At 34.5% G+C, this 23,444-nt stretch overlaps 1 protein-coding gene across 1 annotated transcript in view; it reads right to left on the bottom strand.

Moving 5' to 3' along the window:
• Positions 1-17,203: 17,203 nt before the first annotated feature.
• Positions 17,204-23,444, bottom strand: part of LOC117338934 (rhotekin-like) — a 53,625-nt gene continuing 47,384 nt past the window's right edge. The window contains exon 14 of the mRNA XM_033900298.1: positions 17,204-22,415. Coding sequence (XP_033756189.1) covers positions 22,267-22,415 — 149 coding nt within the window. The 3' untranslated portion in view covers positions 17,204-22,266. The remainder of the gene's footprint in view (positions 22,416-23,444) is intronic.

Here is a 23,444-nt window from a genome sequence, read left to right as displayed (position 1 = left end):
ACAGATATACACCCAGCTCGTGAATATTTAATGTTATAATATACAGATATACACCCAGCTCGTGTATGTTATAATATACAGATATACACCCAGCTCGTGTGTGTTTAATGTTATAATATACAGATATGCATCCAGCTCGTGTATGTTTAATGTTATAATGTACAGATATACACCCAGCTCGTGTATGTTATAATATACAGATATACACTCAGCTCGTGTATGTTTAATGTTATAATATACAGATATACACCCAGCACGTGTATGTTTAATGTTATAATATACAGATATACACCCAGCACGTGTATGTTTAATGTTATAATATACAGATATACACCCAGCACGTGTATGTTTAATGTTATAATATACAGATATACACCCAGCTCGTGAATGTTTAATGTTATAATATACAGATATACACACAGCTCGTGTATGTTATAATATACAGATATACACTCAGCTCGTGAATGTTTAATGTTATAATATACAGATATACACCCAGCTCGTGAATGTTTAATGTTATAATATACAGATATACACACAGCTCGTGTATTTTCAATGTTATAATATACAGATATACACCCAGCTCGTGAATATTTAATGTTATGATATACAGATATACACCCAGCACGTGTGTGTTATAATATACAGATATACACCCAGCTCGTGTATGTTTAATGTTATAATATACAGATATACACCCAGCTCGTGTATGTTTAATGTTATAACATACAGATATACACCCAGCACGTGTATGTTTAATGTTATAACACACAGATATACACCCAGCACGTGTATGTTATAATATACATGTATACACCCAGCTCGTGAATGTTTAATGTTATAATATACAGATATACACCCAGCACGTGCATGTTATAATATACATATATACACCCAGCTCGTGTATGTTTAATGTTATAATATACAGCTATACACCCAGCTCGTGTATGTTTAATGTTATAACACACAGATATACACCCAGCACGTGTATGTTTAATGTTATAACACACAGATATACACCCAGCACGTGTATGTTATAATATACATGTATACACCCAGCTCGTGAATGTTTAATGTTATATTATATAGATATACACCCAGCACGTGTATGTTATAATATACATATATACACCCAGCTCGTGTATGTTTAATGTTATAATATACAGCTATACACCCAGCTCGTGTATGTTATAATATACAGATATACACCCAGCTCGTGTATGTTATAATATACAAATATACACCCAGCTCGTGTATGTTTGATGTTATAATATACAGATATACACCCAGCTCGTGTATGTTTAATGTTATAATATACAGATATACACCCAGCTCGTGTATGTTTAATGCTATAATATAAAGATATATACCCAGCTCGTGTATGTTATAACATATAGATATACACCCAGCTCGTGTATGTTATGATATACAGATATACACCCAGCTCGTGAATGTTTAATGTTATAATATACATGTATACACCCAGCTCGTTAATGTTTAATGTTATAATATACAGATATACACCCAGCTCGTGTATGTTATAATATACAGATATACACCCAGCTCGTGTATGTTTAATGTTATAATATACAGATATACACCCAGCTCGTGTATGTTTAATGTTATAACACACAGATATACACCCAGCTCGTGTATGTTTAATGTTATAATATACAGATATACACCCAGCTCGTGTATGTTATGATATACAGATATACACCCAGCTCGTGTATGTTTAATGTTATAATATACAGATATACACCCAGCTCGTGTATGTTTAATGTTATAATATACAGATATACACCCAGCTCGTGTATGTTTAATGTTATAACACACAGATATACACCCAGCTCGTGAATGTTTAATGTTATAATATACAGATATACACCCAGCTCGTGTATGTTTAATGTTATAACACACAGATATACACCCAGCTCGTGAATGTTTAATGTTATAATATACAGATATACACCCAGCTCGTGTATGTTATGATATACAGATATACACCCAGCTCGTGAATGTTTAATGTTATAACACACAGATATACACCCAGCTCGTGTATGTTTAATGTTATAATATACAGATATACACCCAGCTCGTGTATGTTTAATGTTATAATATACAGATATGCACCCAGCACGTGTATGTTTATGTTATAATATACAGATATACACCCAGCTCGTGTATGTTATAATATAGATATACACCCAGCTCGTGAATGTTTAATGTTATAATATATAGATATATACCCAGCACGTGTATGTTTAATGTTATAATATACAGATATACACCCAGCACGTGTATGTTATAATATACATGTATACACCCAGCTCGTGAATGTTTAATGATATAATATACAGATATACACCCAGCCCGTGTATGTTATGATATACAGATATACACCCAGCCCGTGTATGTTTAATGTTATAATATACAGATATACACCCAGCTCGTGTATGTTTAATGTTATAATATACAGATATACACCCAGCTCGTGTATGTTATAATATAGATATACACCCAGCTCGTGAATGTTTAATGTTATAATATATAGATATATACCCAGCTCGTGTATGTTTAATGTTATAATATATGAGTGCAATATATGGACGTTTATCAAGAATCGCCACAGTTGGACTAAGTCTTGCCAACGAAATAAGTCTAACCCTTAGACAATATGCACGTGTTTTACGTAAACAATACGTAAACATTACTTTACGTACAGGTGTGTCAAAGTGACATTAACAAGATCAACCACACCTACTGGATATAAAGGGGAAACCTCAAAATTAAGGAAAATATTTTTGAGCATCCAGTTAGCAATAGATCCTCGCTTTGGACAAAAACTAAAATCTTATTGAGATTTATTTATCAATTACTCTTAGCTTTTAAATATATATTCGTTCGATTGGTGAAAAATCTTATATTTTTAACCTCCATTTGGAATTAGGAACTCTGAATAAAGAAAAATGCATTTGATATTCTGGGATTCAAAATTATCATTAGTAAGTATTTGTGATACTTGGATAAAATAGTATTTCGGAGGTGTACATGTGATATTCTTCATTACAAATAAGCTGATAAATTCTGGTGTTACTTCGTCTGGGTAAAGAGAGCTTTTACTTTTACCTAGAGTTCGGACGGAAAATATTTCCAATAAGTATGAAGTTTATTGAAATGTATCAGCTGATAATATGACCCCTTAAATTGTTCTATTAATGATACACATTACAGACTGGTGTAATTAAGTCGGTCGTTCACTGGATTTCAATGACTAGAATCAGTGATCAGTGTAGGATAAGATATGGTCCTTCTCTATTGTATACTAACACTTTAATTTGTTTGATTTTGCCTTGTTCACATTCTCCGAGAGATGTTGAAATGGTGGTCGGTTGTTTTCATTCCAAACATAATTATCTAAGAATGCTGATTTTAGTGTATAAACAAGAGGTGTGTTTCTAGGTACCAATGCAGTGGCCTTGGGTTTCTGATAGTCCGAGATATTCAAAGACCGGGTAAGTCCGGCGTTATTGCCAAGCTTGTATGTGACTCTTAAGTATATGATACGATTTAAACGGGCAGCTGACCCATACCTACCGATACGGGGTTGCCATGATATTATTGAATACCTAAACCTTATCATCGTCCAGATAATCATGGCTGGCGAGTGTGCCAAGGTGTGTTAGAAACACCAATCTCGGTCAACACCTCGATATAAGGCTACAATATATCAAACGTTTCTACATAGCGTCTATAAACTGGTATCGGTGTTTCACTAGCTCGCTTTCATATCGACTTATTAAGAAAAACTAATCAAACGTAGGCAATCATTTTTATTAGAAATAGATTGGTGTGTACGTGAGCGAGGTCCGCCACGGGAGGATTCGAATCGGCGTTAGCAAGCTGACAATGCACAGTAAATGTATAGTGTATATTTATATTGATTAAGCTATACGTGTCTCATCGGCTCTGTCACTTTGCTGTACTCTAAAATTTCCAGCCTTTGATTCAGGTGAAGCTTCCCAAAAGCTCTTAATGGTTTGTGTTGGCGCCAGTCTTATAGTTCGTATGGGACTTTTTTCCGATGTTAGGTGAAACCGGTGAAACGTTTTGTTTTCCCTCCAGTTGGCTCAATATTTAATTTTCTCTTATATTTTAGTTGTAGTGTCACCGAATGGCATATTTTAGTTGTAGTGTCCCCTGTTTTATGCTCCAAATACAGTTAAAACGTATTGAAGATGTTTTGGACGTTTTAGCTATACACCTTAAAGACGTTTTAACTCAGGGCATCTAGTTGACCCTTGACTTTAAGCAATTTCAAACGTAAAATCACTATTTCTGAGAAATCTGAAGGGTCAAAACATATGTCAAATAGACATGTCCCTTCAAACACACGAGTCAGATCTCAATTTGGGGAGTCAAAAACATACTCTCAAGGGTCTACTGGATGCCCTGTAACTATACAAAGACGTTTTAAATATACACCTTAATGACGTTTTAACTATACATCTTAATGACGTTTTAAATATACATCTTAATGACGTTTTAAATAAACATCTTAAAGACGTTTTAATTATACATCTTAATGACGTTTTAACTATACATCTTAACGTTTTAACTATACATCTTAAAGACGTTTTAACTATACATCTTAATGACGTTTTAACTATACATCTTAACGTTTTAACTATACATCTTAATGACGTTTTAACTATACATCTTAATGACGTTTTAACTATACATCTTAACGTTTTAACTATACATCTTAACGACGTTTTAACTATACATCTTAACGACGTTTTAACTATAAATCTTAACGACGTTTTAACTATACATCTTAACGACGTTTTAACTATACATCTTAACGTTTTAACTATACATCTTAAAGACGTTTTAACTATACATCTTAATGACGTTTTAACTATACATCTTAACGTTTTAACTATACATCTTAATGACGTTTTAACTATACATCTTAAAGACGTTTTAACTATACATCTTAACGTTTTAACTATACATCTTAAAGACGTTTTGACTATACATCTTAATGACGTTTTAAATATACATCTTAAAGACGTTTTAACTATACATCTTAATGACGTTTTAACTATACATCTTAAAGACGTTTTAACTATACATCTTAACGTTTTAACTATACATCTTAAAGACGTTTTAACTATACAACTTAAAGACGTTTTTATAATACATCTTAATGACGTTTTAACTATACATCTTAATGACGTTTTAACTATATACATATTAAAGACGTTTTAACTATTCATCTTAAAGACGCTTTAACTATAAATCTTAACGACGTTTTAACTATACATCTTAATGACGTTTTAACTATACATCTTAAAGACGTTTTAACTATACATCTTAATGACGTTTTAACTATACATCTTAATGACGTTTTAACTATACATCTTAAATACGTTTTAACTATACATCTTAACGTTTTAACTACTCATCTTAAAGACGTTTTAATTATACATCTTAACGACATTTTAACTATACATCTTAAAGACGTTTTAACTATACATCTTAATGACGTTTTAACTCTACATCTTAAAGGCGTTTTAACTATACATCTTAAAGACGTTTTAACTATACATCTTAAAGACGTTTAAACTATTCATCTTAAAGGCGTTTTAACTATACATCTTAATGACGTTTTAACTATACATCTTAAAGACGTTTAAACTATTCATCTTAATGACGTTTTAACTATACATCTTAATGACGTTTTAACTATACATCTTAATGACGTTTTAACTATACATCTTAAAGACGTTTACTAACTTATACATATCTTAAGACGTTTAACTATACATCTTAACGTTTACTACACTTAAATTATATACTAGTACCATCTTAACGTTTTAACTATACATCTTAAGACGTTTTAACTATACATCTTAAAACGTTTTAACTATACATCTTAAGACGTTTTAACTTAACATCTTAATGACGTTTTAACTATACATCTTAAAGACGTTTTAACTATACATCTTAATGACGTTTAACTATACATCTTAAAGACGTTTTAACTATACATCTTAACGTTTTAACTATACATCTTAAAGACGTTTTAACTATACATCTTAACGTTTTAACTATACATCTTAAAGACGTTTTAACTATACATCTTAATGACGTTTTAACTATACATCTTAATGACGTTTTTATAATATCAATATCTTAAAGACGTTTTTAACTATTCATCTTAATGACGTTTTAACTATACATCTTAAAAACGTTTTAACTATTTATCTTAAAGACGTTTTAACTATACATCTTAAAGACGTTTTAACTATATACATATTAAAGACGTTTTAACTATTCATCTTAAAGACGCTTTAACTATAAATCTTAACGACGTTTTAACTATACATCTTAACGACGTTTTAACTATACATCTTAATGACGTTTTAACTATACAACTTAAAGACGTTTTAACTATACATCTTAATGACGTTTTAACTATACATCTTAACGTTTTAACTATACATCTTAATGACGTTTTAACTATACATCTTAACGTTTTAACTATACATCTTAATGACGTTTTAACTATACATCTTAATGACGTTTTAACTATACATCTTAATGACGTTTTAACTATACATCTTAATGACGTTTTAACTAGTCATTTTAAAGACGTTTTAACTATTCATCTTAATGACGTTTTAACTATACATCTTAAAAACGTTTTAACTATTTATCTTAAAGACGTTTTAACTATACATCTTAAAGACGTTTTAACTATATACATATTAAAGACGTTTTAACTATTCATCTTAAAGACGCTTTAACTATAAATCTTAACGACGTTTTAACTATACATCTTAACGACGTTTTAACTATACATCTTAATGACGTTTTAACTATACATCTTAATGACGTTTTAACTATACAACTTAAAGACGTTTTAACTATACATCTTAATGACGTTTTAACTATACATCTTAAAGACGTTTTAACTATACATCTTAACGTTTTAACTATACATCTTAAAGACGTTTTAACTATACATCTTAATGACGTTTTAACTATACATCTTAACGTTTTAACTATACATCTTAATGACGTTTTAACTATACATCTTAACGTTTTAACTATACATCTTAATGACGTTTTAACTATACATCTTAATGACGTTTTAACTATACATCTTAATGACGTTTTAACTATACATCTTAATGACGTTTTAACTAGTCATTTTAAAGACGTTTTAACTATTCATCTTAATGACGTTTTAACTATACATCTTAAAAACGTTTTAACTATTTATCTTAAAGACGTTTTAACTATACATCTTAAAGACGTTTTAACTATATACATATTAAAGACGTTTTAACTATTCATCTTAAAGACGCTTTAACTATAAATCTTAACGACGTTTTAACTATACATCTTAACGACGTTTTAACTATACATCTTAAAAACGTTTTAACTATATTCATCTTAAAAACGTTTTAACTATTCATCTTAAAGACGTTTTAACTATACACCTTGACGACTTTTTAACTATACATCTTAAAGACGTTTTAACTATACATCTTAAAGACGTTTTAAGTTTACATCTTAAAGGCGTTTTAACTAAACATCTTAAAGTTGGTTTGCCCGTTGAACGTCATTTTCCTTGTTGTATAGTCCAGTCTAAAGTGTAACGCTGACTCCAATTGCAGCTTTCTCTGCTGTTGTTACTGCCTGCTGGTTTCCATACTCTTTGTCCACTTGATCCATTTGTGGCAAAAGCTGCAAATTTGATTCTAGATATCAGATATTGTAATATTATGAAAAGAAAATGGATGTCTGCGTGATTTTGATAGATTATTTACTGTAGGAAACACTACCTTTGATATTGGTCTTTGTCGGTTTCCTCATGTTGCATTCCGTTTGATTTCGGACTCTCGTCGATACAGGTAATCTATTATTGTGTTTATCCTAGTTACAATCCCTTCATTGATGGTGTTTGATCAACTAACACTTCCGACATATTAAATCCGGTCTAACTATGATGACTATAACACGGACGGTTATCAGCCTGGCATAAACACCAAATAAATTACAGTTTGAACAATCCTCGCCACCTTCTACCTGTCAATGTTTACTCCATAGTAAGTAAACATGTAAATCTGTTTAAAAGGACACCTCAACAAACCTGCCAGGGGAGCTGTATAATTCATACTGATGTCCACGGTACCGTAGGGTAGTTGAGAGTAGCGCCTGTGAATAGAGCATATTTAAAGAGTACATTAAGGAGGATCGCCACACATCGGTCGATAATTTAATATTCCTTATCTAATGTTGATGTATACACACCTTAGTTTTCGATCTGTGTAGATCAGCCTTGGCAGGATTTAGGGGATATAAGACTGATGTAGATCATAATCCAGAAATAAACATTAGATCACTTAAGCATTGAACGACTTTCAGTTGGCATTCATATTGACTATGAATGCCAACTGAAAGCCGTTCAATGCTTATATTTACCATCTGCGATTTTTTATTTGTCGTGCGATTTTTTTTTGAAATTTTCAAATTCAAATTTCAGTTGGCAGTTCATAAGCTGGTGAACTCGCAACTGAATTGGTAGGGTTATATAGTGGCAGTGCCATACAATGTTAAATATATGAAAATAATCAACTATCAACTTTGTTTATATTACAACAACCGCGAAAATGGTTATATCAACATAAATGGATAACTGTTGCTGGTCCGGAAGGCAGCGCGAAAAAGGTTTTACTGTAGGAGAGAACCAGAGTGTCCGGAGAGTGACCTCCAGACCTTTTCATACATCCGGTCAATGAAGTGAACCACATTCGTCTACCACTGCGCCACGTGATTACCTAACAAAAACACTGTACGAATGTGTTTTTATTATTATTTAATTGTAATTATATAAATAAATCATGTTATTATAGAATAACATGTACAGTCCTTAGTTAAGGTCAATACATGATTGTATTAATCCGACAAAAATATTAACCGAGAACAAAGTTACTTTATATTTGCTTCTACAAAAGAATGATAAACTCGAAATCTGGCAAAGTTAAGAAAGAAAAATGCCATTTAGTTGATACTAATAATAGAATGTTATTCGGCAGTTTAAACCATATCCAAATAATTTACTCCTTTCGGTATAACACTGTTTACTATTCCAATTACAGGTATTAACTGTCAACAGCGAAAATTAAATCTAGCGAAGATCCTTAAATTCAATAAAGTTTTGATGTGTATGACAGTATAATGATAGCTGTGTTCATTATATATCGGAGTATTACAAAGGATCGCCGAATTTTAACGACAAACAGTCGGCAATAAGGTACTTATACCTTACAGGTAAGTAAGGGCGACGATAGCTAGTGGCTTCATCTCAAATCGGGTCTAATATGTTTAACGATATCTATAACGGAGTCGTCCAAAGTAAACGTTTGTACTACAGGTATTACATAGTAAACACAACGCTCACAAATACACAACACAGTCTACGAACATTATCACCATATAGACTGTCCCAGTGTATCTACATCTATAGTTCATATACCCCCAGTATGACATACTCCAGTAAGACATACCCCCAGTATGACATACCCCAGTAAGACATACCCCCAGTATGACATACCACAGTAAGACATATTCCCAGTATGACATACCACAGTAAGACATACCCCCAGTAAGACATACCCCAGTAAGACATAACCCAGTATGACATACTCCAGTAAGACATACCCCCAGTATGACATACCCCAGTAAGACATACCCCAGTATGACATACCCACAGTATGACATACCATCACAGTATGGCATACCCTAGTATGACATACCCACAGCATGACAAACTCCAGTATGACATACCCCCAGTATGACATACCCCAGTAAGACATACCCCAGTAAGACATACCCCTAGTATGACATACCCCCAGTAAGACATACCTCCAGTATGACATACCCCAGTATGACATACTCCCCAGTATGACATACCCCCAGTAAGACATACCCCAGTAAGACATACCCCAGTATGACATACCCACAGCATGACAAACTCCAGTATGACATACCCCAGTATGGCACACCCCAGTATGAATACCCCCAGTATGACATACCCCAGTAAGACATACCCCCAGCATGACATACCCCCAGTATGACATACCCCCAGTAAGACATACCCCAGTAAGACATACTCCCAGTATGACATACCCCAGTATGACATACCCCCAGTAAGACATACCCCAGTATGGCACATCCCAGTTTGACATACCCCCAGTAAGACATACCCCCAGTAAGACATACCCACAGCATGACAAACTCCAGTAAGACATACCCCAGTAAGACATACCCCTAGTATGACATACCCCCAGTATGACATACCTCCAGTATGACATACCCCAGTATGACATACCCCAGTATGACATACTGGGGTATGACATACCCCAGTATGACATACCCCAGTATGACATACCCCCAGTAAGACATACCCCAGTATGACATACCCCCAGTATGACATACCTCCAGTATGACATACCCCAGTATGACATACATCCAGTATGACATACCCCAGTATGACATACCCCAGTATGACATACCCCAGTATGACATACCCCAGTATGACATACCCCCAGTAAGACATACCCCAGTAAGACATACCCCAGTATGACATACCCCCAGTAAGACATACCCCAGTAAGACATACCCCAGTAAGACATACCCCAGTGTGACATACCCCCAGTATGAATACCCCCAGTATGACATACCCCAGTATGACATACCCCAGTATGACATACACCCAGTAAGACATACCCCAGTATGGCACACCCCAGTATGAATACCCCCAGTATGACATACCCCAGTAAGACATAACCCAGTGTGACATACCCCCAGTATGACATACCCCAGTAAGACATACCCCCAGTATGACATATCGAATCACTAATTGCCTTCTGTTGATATGTAATGTTACATGTTGATCCACTTATTGCCTTCCGTAGATATGTAATGTTACATAGCTAATCACTTATTGCCTTCCGTAGATATGCAATGTTACATAGCTAATCACTTATTGCCTTCTGTAGATATGTAATGTTACATAGCTGATCACTTATTGCCTGCTGTCGATATGTAATGTTACATAGCTAATCACTTATTGCCTTCCGTAGATATGTAATGTTACATAGCTAATCACTTATTGCCTGCTGTCGATATGTAATGTTACATAGCTAATCACTTATTGCCTTCCGTAGATATGTAATGTAACATAGCTAATCACTTATTGCCTTCCGTAGATATGTAATGTTACATAGCTAATCACTTATTGCCTTCTGTCGAAATGTAATGTTACATTGCTAATCACTTATTGCCTTCCGTAGATATGTAATGTTACATAGCTAATCACTTATTGCCTTCCGTAGATATGTAATTACATAGCTAATCACTTATTGCCTTCCGTAGATATGTAATGTTACATAGCTAATCACTTATTGCCTTCCGTAGATATGTAATGTTACATAGCTAATCACTTATTGCCTTCCGTAGATATGTAATGTTACATAGCTAATCACTTATTGCCTTCCGTAGAATATGTAATGTTACATAGCTTATCACTTATTGCCTTCCGTAGATATGTAATGTTACATAGCTAATCACTTATTGCCTTCCGTAGATATGTAATGTTACATAGCTAATCACTTATTGCCTTCCGTAGATATGTAATGTTACATAGCTTATCACTTATTGCCTTCCGTAGATATGTAGTTACATAGCTAATCACTTATTGCCTTCCGTAGATATATAATACTCGGACTGATACGACTCCTGTAATTAGTCTTTCGACACAGTTTAAATATGATACATATGACTTTCAGTGAAATATTAATATACCTTTCTAGTAAAAAGTTTCCGTTCGATACATAGACTTTAATTATCAGCAAATGGCCGTCTGATTCTTTGTTCATGCGGAGACTCCAGAGAGATGTTATCGATAATGAACCATTGTTGATATACAAGCCCTGGTCTCGAGAGTTCTGTGGAGTTTCGTTACATCATATAACTGTTGTGAAAGTTCTTTTGAAAACCCTGATTTACTATCTGATGACCTGCATTTAAACGTCAGTTAATAATTAAACCAAATGCAGTCAGTGGTAACAGTATCTATATACACCCTAACAGTCCGCTGTTCAGGTACAACAGATTACATTTCATCAGCTTTAAATAGTGCATATCAAATCTATTCTCAAGGAGTATGAATACGTTTGTATATATATTTTTTCTCTATGAGATAATTTGAAATCCAGGAACATAAATGTTTTGTAATAATTTCCATGTTTCAAATAAATTATCGCTGATTCAAGTTGACATTATGAATCTGATGGTGTAAAATCTGGGTACAAAACTTTTTAGAATCAATTATTATTGATCGTTAACAGGGTTTACATGTAGACCTCGTTACAGGTTATAGGAACGGGTGTCCAGGATACGGCACGTTTAACATCAGAAATACGCCATGACTACAGTACAAATATCAGTCTGCCTCGTGTCATTGTGTATCATTAACAAGGAGTTAAGTCATCACGGCAAATGTGTTTTGAAGCAAATAAGATAAGAGTTGTATTTCTGTAAGTCGTATTCCACTTTTGTCTCGCTGTTTTAAATACTTATAATATATTGTATGTAATATGTACTCATCGGCCGTAAGGTCTTTTTGTCTCGCCGTTTTAAATCCGTATTATGTATTGTATGTAATATGTACTCATCGGCCGTAAGGTCGCCAGTCAATAAATTGAGTGGTCGTTTAGGGAGTTGGAACATTTTGAAACCATTCACTGCACAATTGCCATGTCCAGTAGCGCCCTAGATAAGCTCTATGTGTGTTAGGGACACGCCGTTTCTACCCTTCACCCTTGGATGTTTCACACCAAATTTAAAATAAATTGTTTCAAAAGATATCTTAAAGGTCTCGATTTTAAAAGCACACCCATACCTATGGTACTTTTATTATTTATTGTAAATATAATTCAATAATAGCTGTCCCCACCCGTACCTTTGGAGGGGAGTATAGGTTTGTGGTCCATTATATAACATAATAATTGAATAATGTAGATAACATTCCAAAATGTAAATATACATCAATAATGTTAATATATTGATACATATTTATAAACCATGAATGGCTTTCTACTGATGTTGGACTGATACTGCTGGGCTTGCTCCAGTTCTCATATTGGGCACAATCTCTCCAGCACCAGACCCTACAGAAGAATATTTTAGCTATTCCTTCCCGTCCACTAATACGTCTCTATGATATATTGCTTCTAACCAAATATGAACCAAATCCATTCATGCCTAAGATTTTGTTAAATATCTCCCTATATTTGTTCAAATCCGGGCCTCAGAGGAATGGTGCAGTTATCCATTTATACAATTTTCTCTCTCTTTTCCCCCCAGAAGATTCTTCTAACCAAGGTTAATCAAAATTCATTAGAAAATAATCAGATATTAAACAAGAGATCCCAGAGGGATCTTGGCGCCCACCATTGAATGATCTTCATAGGTTCCATGTCATATTGATCTTTTCTCTACTTTTCCCTTCATTTTACTAATCTGTGCAAATTTAGACATCCCTCCAGTACTTTTCAAACAAGGGAATCCTAGCTATATAAGAAATTTGAGATTTAACGATAATGGCTGTTTGTTTGCCAGGTTGTTTTCCGGACAGACTGGTCCAAAAATGCAATGCAAGTGACCAAGGGGAACCTACTTATGAAATTTGAGAAAGATCCATTCAGTACTTTCTCAGAAATAGCGATAATAAACTTCAATTGTCAAAATCCAAGATGGCTGCCTGTCGGCCATGTTGTTTTCAGATTGGTTTCAAAACGCAATATGCATAACTAGGCACCAAGGGAAACTTACATATGAAATTTCAGAAAGATCCCTTCAGTACTTTCTCAGAAATAGCGATAATAAACTTCAATTGTCAAAATCCAAGATGGCTGCCTGTCGGCCATGTTGTTTTCAGATTGGTTTCAAAACGCAATATGCATAACTAGGCACCAAGTAAACTTACATATGAAATTTCAGAAAGATCCATTCAGTACTTTCTCAGAAATAGTGATAACAAACTTCAATTGTCAAAATCCAAGATGGCTGCCTGTCGGCCATGTTGTTTTCAGATTGGTCTCAAAACGCAATATGCATAACTAGGCACCAAGGGAAACCTACATATGAAATTTCAGAAAGATCCCTTCAGTACTTTCTCAGAAATAGTGATAACAAACTTCAATTGTCAAAATCCAAGATGGCTGCCTGTCGGCCATGTTGTTTTCAGATTGGTCTCAAATCGCAATATGCATAACTAGGCACCAAGGGGAACCTACATATGAAAGTTGAGAAAGATCCCTTCAGTACTTTCTCAAAAACAGAGATAACAAACTTCAATTGTCAAAATCCAAGATGGCTGCCTGTCGGCCATGTTGTTATCCGATTGGTCTCAAAACGCAATATGCATAACTAAGCACCAAGGGGAACCTACATATGAAATTTGAGAAAGATCCCTTCAGTACTTTCTCAAAAACAGAGATAACAAACTTCAATTGTCAAAATCCAAGATGGCTGCCTGTCGGCCATGTTGTTATCCGATTGGTCTCAAATCGCAATATGCATAACTAGGCACCAAGGGGAACCTACATATGAAATTTGAGAAAGATCCCTTCAGTACTTTCTCAAAAACAGAGATAACAAACTTCAATTGTCAAAATCCAAGATGGCTGCCTGTCGGCCATGTTGTTATCCGATTGGTCTCAAAACGCAATATGCATAACTAGGCACCAAGGGGAACCTTCATATGAAATTTCAGAAAGATCCATTCAGTACTTTCTCAGAAATAGCGATAACAAACTTCAATTGTCAAAATCCAAGATGGCTGCCTGTCGGCCATTTTGTTTGCCGATTGGTCTCAAAATGCAATATGCATAGCTAGGCACCAAGAGGAACCTACATATGAAATTTGAGAAAGATCCCTTCAGTACTTTCTCAAAAATAGCGATAACAAACTTCAATTGTCAAAATCCAAGATGGCTGCCTGTCGGCCATGTTGTTATCCGATTGGTCTAAAAACGCAATATGCATAACTAGGCACCAAGGGGAACCTTCATATGAAATTTGAGAAAGATCCCTTCAGTACTTTCTCAGAAATAGAGATAACAAATTTCAATTGTCAAAATCCAAGATGGCTGCCTGTCGGCCATTTTGTTTTCCGATTGGTCTAAAAATACAATATGCATAACTAGGCACCAAGGGGAACCTACATATGAAATTTGAGAAAGATCCTTTCAGTACTTTCTGAGAAATAGCGATAACAAACTTCAATTGTCAAAATCCAAGATGGCTGCCTGTCGGCCATTTTGTTTTCCGATTGGTCTCAAAATGCAATATGCATAACTAGGCACCAAGGGGAACCTACATATGAAATTTGAGAAAGCACCTTTCAGTACTTTCTGAGAAATAGCGATAACAAGAATTGTTTACGGACGGAGGGAGGGACGGACGGACGGACGGACGGACCACGGACCACGGACGCAGGGCGATTTGAATAGCCCACCATCTGATGATGGTGGGCTAAAAACTGGGGAAGATAGACATTTGGCGAAAGAGACAATTATCACGTTTTCTTTGCGACAGCCAAACTGCCCAAACCGTATCCGGTACGTATATTTCGGTCATACTGCCCAAACCATATCAGGTATATATCTTTCGGCCATACTGCCCAAACTGTATCAGGTATACATCTTTCGGCCATACTGCCCAAACCGTATCAGGTATATATCTTTCGGCCATACTGCCCAAACTGTATCAGGTATACATCTTTCGGCCATACTGCCCAAACCGTATCAGGTATATATCTTTCGGCCATACTGCCCAAACTGTATCAGGTATACATCTTTCAGCCATACTGCCCAAACTGTATCAGGTATATATCTTTCGGCCATACTGCCCAAACCGTATCAGCTATACATCTTTCGGCCAAATTGCCCAAACTGAATCAGGTATACATATTTCGGTCATACTGCCCAAAACGTATCAGCTATACATCTTTCGGCCAAATTACCCAAACTGTATCAGGTATACATATTTCGGTCATACTGCCCAAAACGTATCAGCTATACATCTTTCGGCCAAATTGCCCAAACTGTATCAGGTATACATATTTCGGCCATACTGCCCAAACCGTATCAGCTATACATCTTTCGGCCAAATTGCCCAAACTGTATCAGGTATACATATCTCGGTCATACTGCCCAAAACGTATCAGGTATACATCTTTCGGCCATACTGCCCAAACCATATCAGGTATACATATTTCGGCCATACTGCCCAAACCGTATCAGGTATACATATTTCGGCCATACTGCCAAAACTGTATCAGGTATACATATTTCGGCCATACTGCCCAAACCGTATCAGGTATATATCTTTCGGTCATACTGCCCAAACCGTACCAGGTATACATATTTCGGTCATACTGCCCAAACTGTATCAGGTATACATATTTCTGCCATACTGCCCAAACCGTATCAGGTATACATATTTCGGCCATACTGTCCAAACCGTATCAGGTATACATATTTCGGCCATACTGCCCAAACCGTATCAGGTATACATATTTCGGCCATACTGCCCAAACCGTATCAGGTATACATCTTTCGGCCATACTGCCCAAACTGTATCAGGTATATATCTTTCGGTCATACTGCCCAAACCGTACCAGGTATACATCTTTTGGCCATACTGCCCAAACTGTATCAGGTATACATATTTCGGCCATACTGCCCAAACTGTATCAGGTATATATCTTTCGGCCATACTGCCCAAACCGTATCAGGTATACATCTTTTGACCATACTACAAAAACCATATTAGGTCGATATCTTTCGGCCTCACTGCCCAAACCGTATCAGGTATAGATATTTCGGCCATACTGCCCAAACCGTATCAGGTACGTATCTTTTGACCATACTGTCCAAACCGTATCAGGAATACATCTTTCGGTCATACTGCGCTATTTCTTTTTCACCTTTTCCATTATTGAATGCTGTCACATACATTATATTGGTAACCCGTGATGGAATTGTTGCTGCTTTTTGAAGGCGACACAAACATGGTAGATTATTGCAAGAACATCTATGAAATAAACAAGAACATGTTGACAATTTGATGTTTTAATGAAGTTTGCTGACAGGTGATTGGGTATACAGACCACGTGGTTTTCCATCAAGGTGATATCACGGTCAGAATATGATTTCTTAATCACATAAATAAACAAAACAGTTTCATAGGAAGCCAGCTATGATTTCAGGAGATCAAAAAAAAATTAAAAAAAATATCAATGTAACATAGGACTGAGTGGCAAAAATATCAAAGTCTATATGGAACAGAATATACATGTACACATATATAATGCTTAGTTACCTGGCAACTGGACACAACAAAGGATACATACGATGTACTAAGTATGTCTTGACCCATCAAAGTGGGTTTATCTCTTTATCCATTAATGTAGGTTTATCATTGATGCTATTGTAAAAGTCTAGGTATTTAATTAATACACATATACCGACCTGTTGTTAAAACAGAACTCTCTCAGTGTAATCCGGGAACTGTCTGAAGTAATGCATTTATACACCAAAACCCCTTGATTTACAAATGTGCTATAAATCTTTAGAAATGTTAAGATTTAGTAGAGCACATGTCATAATACCTTACGTTGTCTTGGGAGTCAAAATACACCAATACATATTAGTGATCATAAAAGTGTTATAAATCTAAGAAAAGTGTTTTCAGATTTAGGAAGAGCACCTGTCAAATCTACATCCAAACTGAGCATAATAAATTACAACAGGATATTTATCAACCTTAATTACTTTTTACTGGAATTCTCTATACAAAAATAAAAAGACACATTTTTAAAACCCCACTATGAAGATTATATATCAGAGATCCATTTCAATTTGTCTGTTTGAACTGCACAGAAATCATGCAGGGGTTACCTGGGTCAGTTCACAGACTTCAAGAAAGGTTAATCGCCTAAGGGCACAGATTTGGTAGGTTGCATGATATAAGAAATTTTAATAATATCGGCCATATGAAACCTTTATCACAAATTGAATGCTAAGTTAAGAACATCGTTGAATGGGTTTTTAATGACATCAATTAAGTTAAGGACATTGTTGAGTGTGTTTTTAATGACATTAAGTTGTTAAAGAGTTTTTCAATGGCATCAATATTTATTCCTTAATTGGGTGTTCAATGACATTAATGGCTATTTAATATATATGCAGGTAGCTGTACCTTAGGGTTCAAGTTTACATGTGTATACAGTGTAAAGTATAGAAGAAAGAATATCTGAAGCAAAGAAAAATGACAAAAATAATATATGAAATTATGAGACAGCGTTTTCAGGGTTTTTAACTTAAGTAATTATTTCAAAAACAAAAACCATTCTGGCTAATATACAACCTCACACAAACATTCATACACACATATGTATATATACAGCTCACACATATATTTGGTCATACCATCACACCTACAAGTACACAAATACAAACCTAATCATATAATTCAAATGAAGATTCGTTGCGGTCATGCTACATTTACCAGTAACATGCAAAACAATGGAAGTATTTAAGAACATTAACAACACTTAACTTTATATGTATATGATTGGTGTTTGTGATTTATTATACATGTATTAAGGTAGAGAGTCTCAGCACTGAATTCTACCTCCTCAAACTAAAGAGTTCCAATTTAATTTGTGTGGCATTTTTCGATTTTTGAAGTCATATTTATCAAAGTAAAAGATTATTAGCTATGTAGATTTGATCCCCAGACATCTTGATTATAAATCAAGGAATGTATATGTTCCTCTACAGGTCATAGCACCTGTAGTGTTCAATTACTTTAAAATGTCAGAGGGATACAACCTGTAATAGTCATTGTACCGGAACATCAAAACAGGAAAACTAGTCCATACCTGTGTACATCAGACAGCTGTGGGACTCTCTACTGTGAGTATGTACAACACAGTTTCTTGTGATATAATATCAAACATGTGGTGGTCCCATAATTCTTTGTAAATCAATTGTATAAAATAAATCAAGGTAAAAAACAAAATTGAATTTAATAAAACGAACAAATTTCTTTGACAGTTATCACTACAAGACCATAGTATCCGACAAAAAAAAATAAAAATAAAAAAATTACATAAATAAAAAAAAAATACATCAATCATTTAAAAGCTATTCAACTGATAAAGCCAGGGTATGATCAAACAAAAATATGTTAGGAGTGACCTTTATGTAGGTATGTATGTCACAAACATTAATTCAAGGACACACTTTAAATCACGTCTTATAAATATTGAAGTGTATAGATGTCTATAAGTGGTTTTGTCGTGTTCGGAGAACTGGAGTTAAGAAGGTAAACTTGCATTAAAACAGCAAGCTAACTATTACACATACATTATGTAAAGCTAACCACATCACCAGTTACAGATCATTATAATACCTTGTCAACGGATATCCCTACAACATCTGTAGGAAGGTGTTTGGGCTACTACAATAAATATTCATTACACCCCATTGAAATTTTCCAGAGAGGGTAAGCACAGTGAACAAGAAAGGCTTAGTTGTAGGTATATTGAATACAATATATTCTTATGAAAAAAATATTTCAAACTACATGTAGTTGTTCACAATATATTGAGTTCAAATGCTGTCAATTTTTTTTTTTCCCCACATTAATCATATTCCTAAGGATGTATTATGTCTCTTGTCATTCCTTCCCAAAGGAAAGAACAAACTAGCGACATATCAGCTATCATTGATTCTGTCTTCAACGTTACAGAGAATATGAGTCATGTTTTGTAATCAACTTTACATAATGTTACCCTAAAAAATCTTGCCTGTTAAAAACACACCCTATAATATTTATCAAAAGTCACAGCTCACGATTGTGGGACTGAGTTTCCTCCTCAAATATTTCTCCTTCCTTTAATAATAATTACTTATTTCAAACTTTACTTTCAACTCAGTTGGTAAACTTCAGTTGCTGCTATATGTCAAAGGCTGGGAACATGAAGTTCCATATGAGTTTGAGCTGTCCGAGTAAAACATAAGAACGAGACATTTTCCCTCTACACTGTATATGCTTATGTACCGTTGATGAAAGATCAAACTCAACATATCAACATCCTTATAAAAAAATCAAGACAAATAATACAGTAGACATAAACTTTGGTAAAAGTAAATAAATACATCCATCCTCTCTGTCAGCACTAGACCATCTCCGAGTATATGTCAACAACAGATAAAATATATGACTATGTATTATTTTTTGAATTTTTTAATATCTGATAAATCTTCTTTTTTTTTTTAAATTTCTTAATTACTGTGTAAATTTTTACAGACTTGATTTTTCTTTCATGAATGGGTTGATTTTTAATATCATTTACAACTTAAGCATTCATAAATGGAATGACCAATACCATCATGTCCATGGGTGATTTTTTTTTTCGATCATTCATCATTTAAGATGTGAACTGAGTATTTGTGTAGAGAAACACTAAATCAGAATGTGGACACACAAGTGAGGTTTTATTACATATATAATAGTACTATCATGTGTTACACAAGAACATATTCATAATTGAGTTCTGTTTTCATTACTGCCATAAATACATATTTCCCTCATCTATCATAGCCAGATTTATCAAAGTGGAACCCATTTCTGAGAATCCCAGTGATCCCATTAGTCTTTTGAGGGACAATTTAAATCGGCAGACAGCTGACAAAAATTATTTGGCAATTCATGGCAGTTTGAAGTTCATAGTACTCCCATATTGCACTCATCATGTCAGTAAGCATCCATATATGTACATGTATCAACCGATTTCCCTCAGAACAGCCATCATAAAAATTTTATGTTAAAATCACCACGGTACTGTTATTATATGTGTAAAACAAATAATATCTACTACAATAAGAATGTACAATTAAGATGTATCAGAATCTAAATACAAATAACAACACTAATGTTATTTTTTCTAACATAAAATAATTAGAATACAGGTATTCAAAATGTACTGATATCAGAATACCAAAAATATAAAATTAGTCGAAAGCAAAAGAGCTTTTAGAAATGCTGAGTAGTTTGTAAAATTTGAAACTTAAAATCTTTGGACATCTTTAGAGGTTTGGCTGGTAAGACACTTACAATGCTGCTTCAGGGTGGGAAATGACAGACACTTATTAACATCACCATACAAACTATCACATGGGTTGTCATAACAACCTCACAACAAAACATCATAACACAATATACGATGTCTAACTACACATACAAGTGGGGTAAAACATACACCTTCTTCCCCAGGGGATTATTTACATATACCAAGTAGATGTAATGTACATGTATGTGTTGTCTAGGTCCCTGGGGGGACATAAAGATGTATGGTACATGTATGTGTTGTCTAGATCCCTGGGGGGATGTATGGTACATGTATGTGTTGTCTAGATCCCTGGGGGACATCTAGATGTATGGTACATGTATGTGTTGTCTAGATCCCTGGGGGGACATACAGATGTATGGTACATGTATGTATGTCTAGATCCCTGGGGGACATCTAGATGTATGGTACATGTATGTATGTCTAGATCCCTGGGGGACATATAGATGTATGGTACATGTATGTGTTGTCTAGATCCCTGGGGGGGACATACAGATGTATGGTACATGTATGTGTATCTAGATCCCTGGGGGACATCTAGATGTATGGTACATGTATGTATGTCTAGATCCCTGGGGGACATACAGATGTATGGTACATGTATGTGTATCTAGATCCCTGGGGGACATCTAGATGTATGGTACATGTATGTGTTGTCTAGATCCCTGGGGGGCATATATACGTATGGTACATGTATGTGTATCTAGATCCCTGGGGGACATATAGATGTATTGTACACATAATTGGATACCATAATTTTTCCTTCTTGGTATCTCACAGGGTCCATGTTACTCCATATAAATATTTGCATGATTGAGCTGTTCCAATGTGACACGTTAAGGTGATTCTAGTCCAAGGCTATATACTTCCAGTGACTTTATTCTACCTACATGTAAAACACAGAGTTCGGACTCTGGAAATCTAGGTTTTCCCATCTGATAGCACTTTTGAAATGTTATGATGATAAAGTTTAGCCACAACTAGCTAACACTGGCTGACGATGATTTTCGAGAGTCGTCTCCCCTGATCTGTTTGGCCTCGCCCATGAGTGTGTGTAACATTTTGCTGAGTTGATCGTCCTCCATCCCCAAGTCCCGAATTACATGAGTTGTCTTGGCAGGAGTCGTTTCTGTAAAATAAACCAAATAAAATATACACTAATCAAAAATAATCAAACATTGTACTATCGAGGGGTTAGAGCCAGAAGGTTATAAGTACATAATTTTCACTTTTTGAGAAAAACGCATTTAAAGATTTCAAGGCCCGACACAATATTTAACTTACTATCGATAACTTCATCATTGAACTATGTTTAACATCAGCTATATACACATGACATGTAACAAACTTTCCTATATACATTGATCGTTAATTAGTTATGACTAATTCTATCAATTATAACCTTCTGGCATACAGACTTCATTGCATTATTGTTTAGAAAATGGGATCTAAAAAGTCATAAGTTCACTTGCTACCACCTTATGACTTTCAGTTTTAATAGTAGTATTTCAAAGTAAATTCATCTCTAGTGCTCTTATGACTTTTTAGTTTTAAACAAAATTCATGATTTTAAGCACAAAATGTGTTGATTTTTGGTTGAATGAAGCGCAACAAGTTTTTATGCTAAAACAATGGCACATGGGTCATTCTTTTCAGAAACTGACAGTAAAATTAATTTGGTATTGAAGAATTGTCATCAAAACATATCATTTGAATAAAACAAATGTTCCAAGAGGCAATTAATTAGCTAAAAGCTAATCTAACTCTAATTAAACTAGTAATTTTATCCACAACGTCATATTCATCAACAAAAATCCTCTATGAACTACAAAATGAGTAACTATAAGTTAGTCACAATGTCAAAGTCCAAGGATATAACTTAAATCAAATATGAAAAATCTTCTTAAATCTTCCAAATTTTAAAATCAAATGAAACAAGTGTACTTGGGACCTTATGGAATTATGAATTAAGACTATAATTTCCAATGCCACAAAGTTTCGGGTGCACTTGTAACCTTTTGGCTTTATTGTATCTATATACTTTGCATTAAGATACAGTTCCAATAATTTGACAGGATTTAGAAAAGCCAATTTCTGATCAAAAAAGTGAAAAACGTATTTTGACAAAAAGTGCACTTAGGACCTTCTGGCTCTAACC

This window comes from Pecten maximus, chromosome 12, assembly GCF_902652985.1.
Source record: "Pecten maximus chromosome 12, xPecMax1.1, whole genome shotgun sequence".
Taxonomy (NCBI): Eukaryota; Metazoa; Mollusca; class Bivalvia; order Pectinida; family Pectinidae; genus Pecten; species Pecten maximus.
This window is presented reverse-complemented; position numbering and strand designations above follow the sequence as displayed.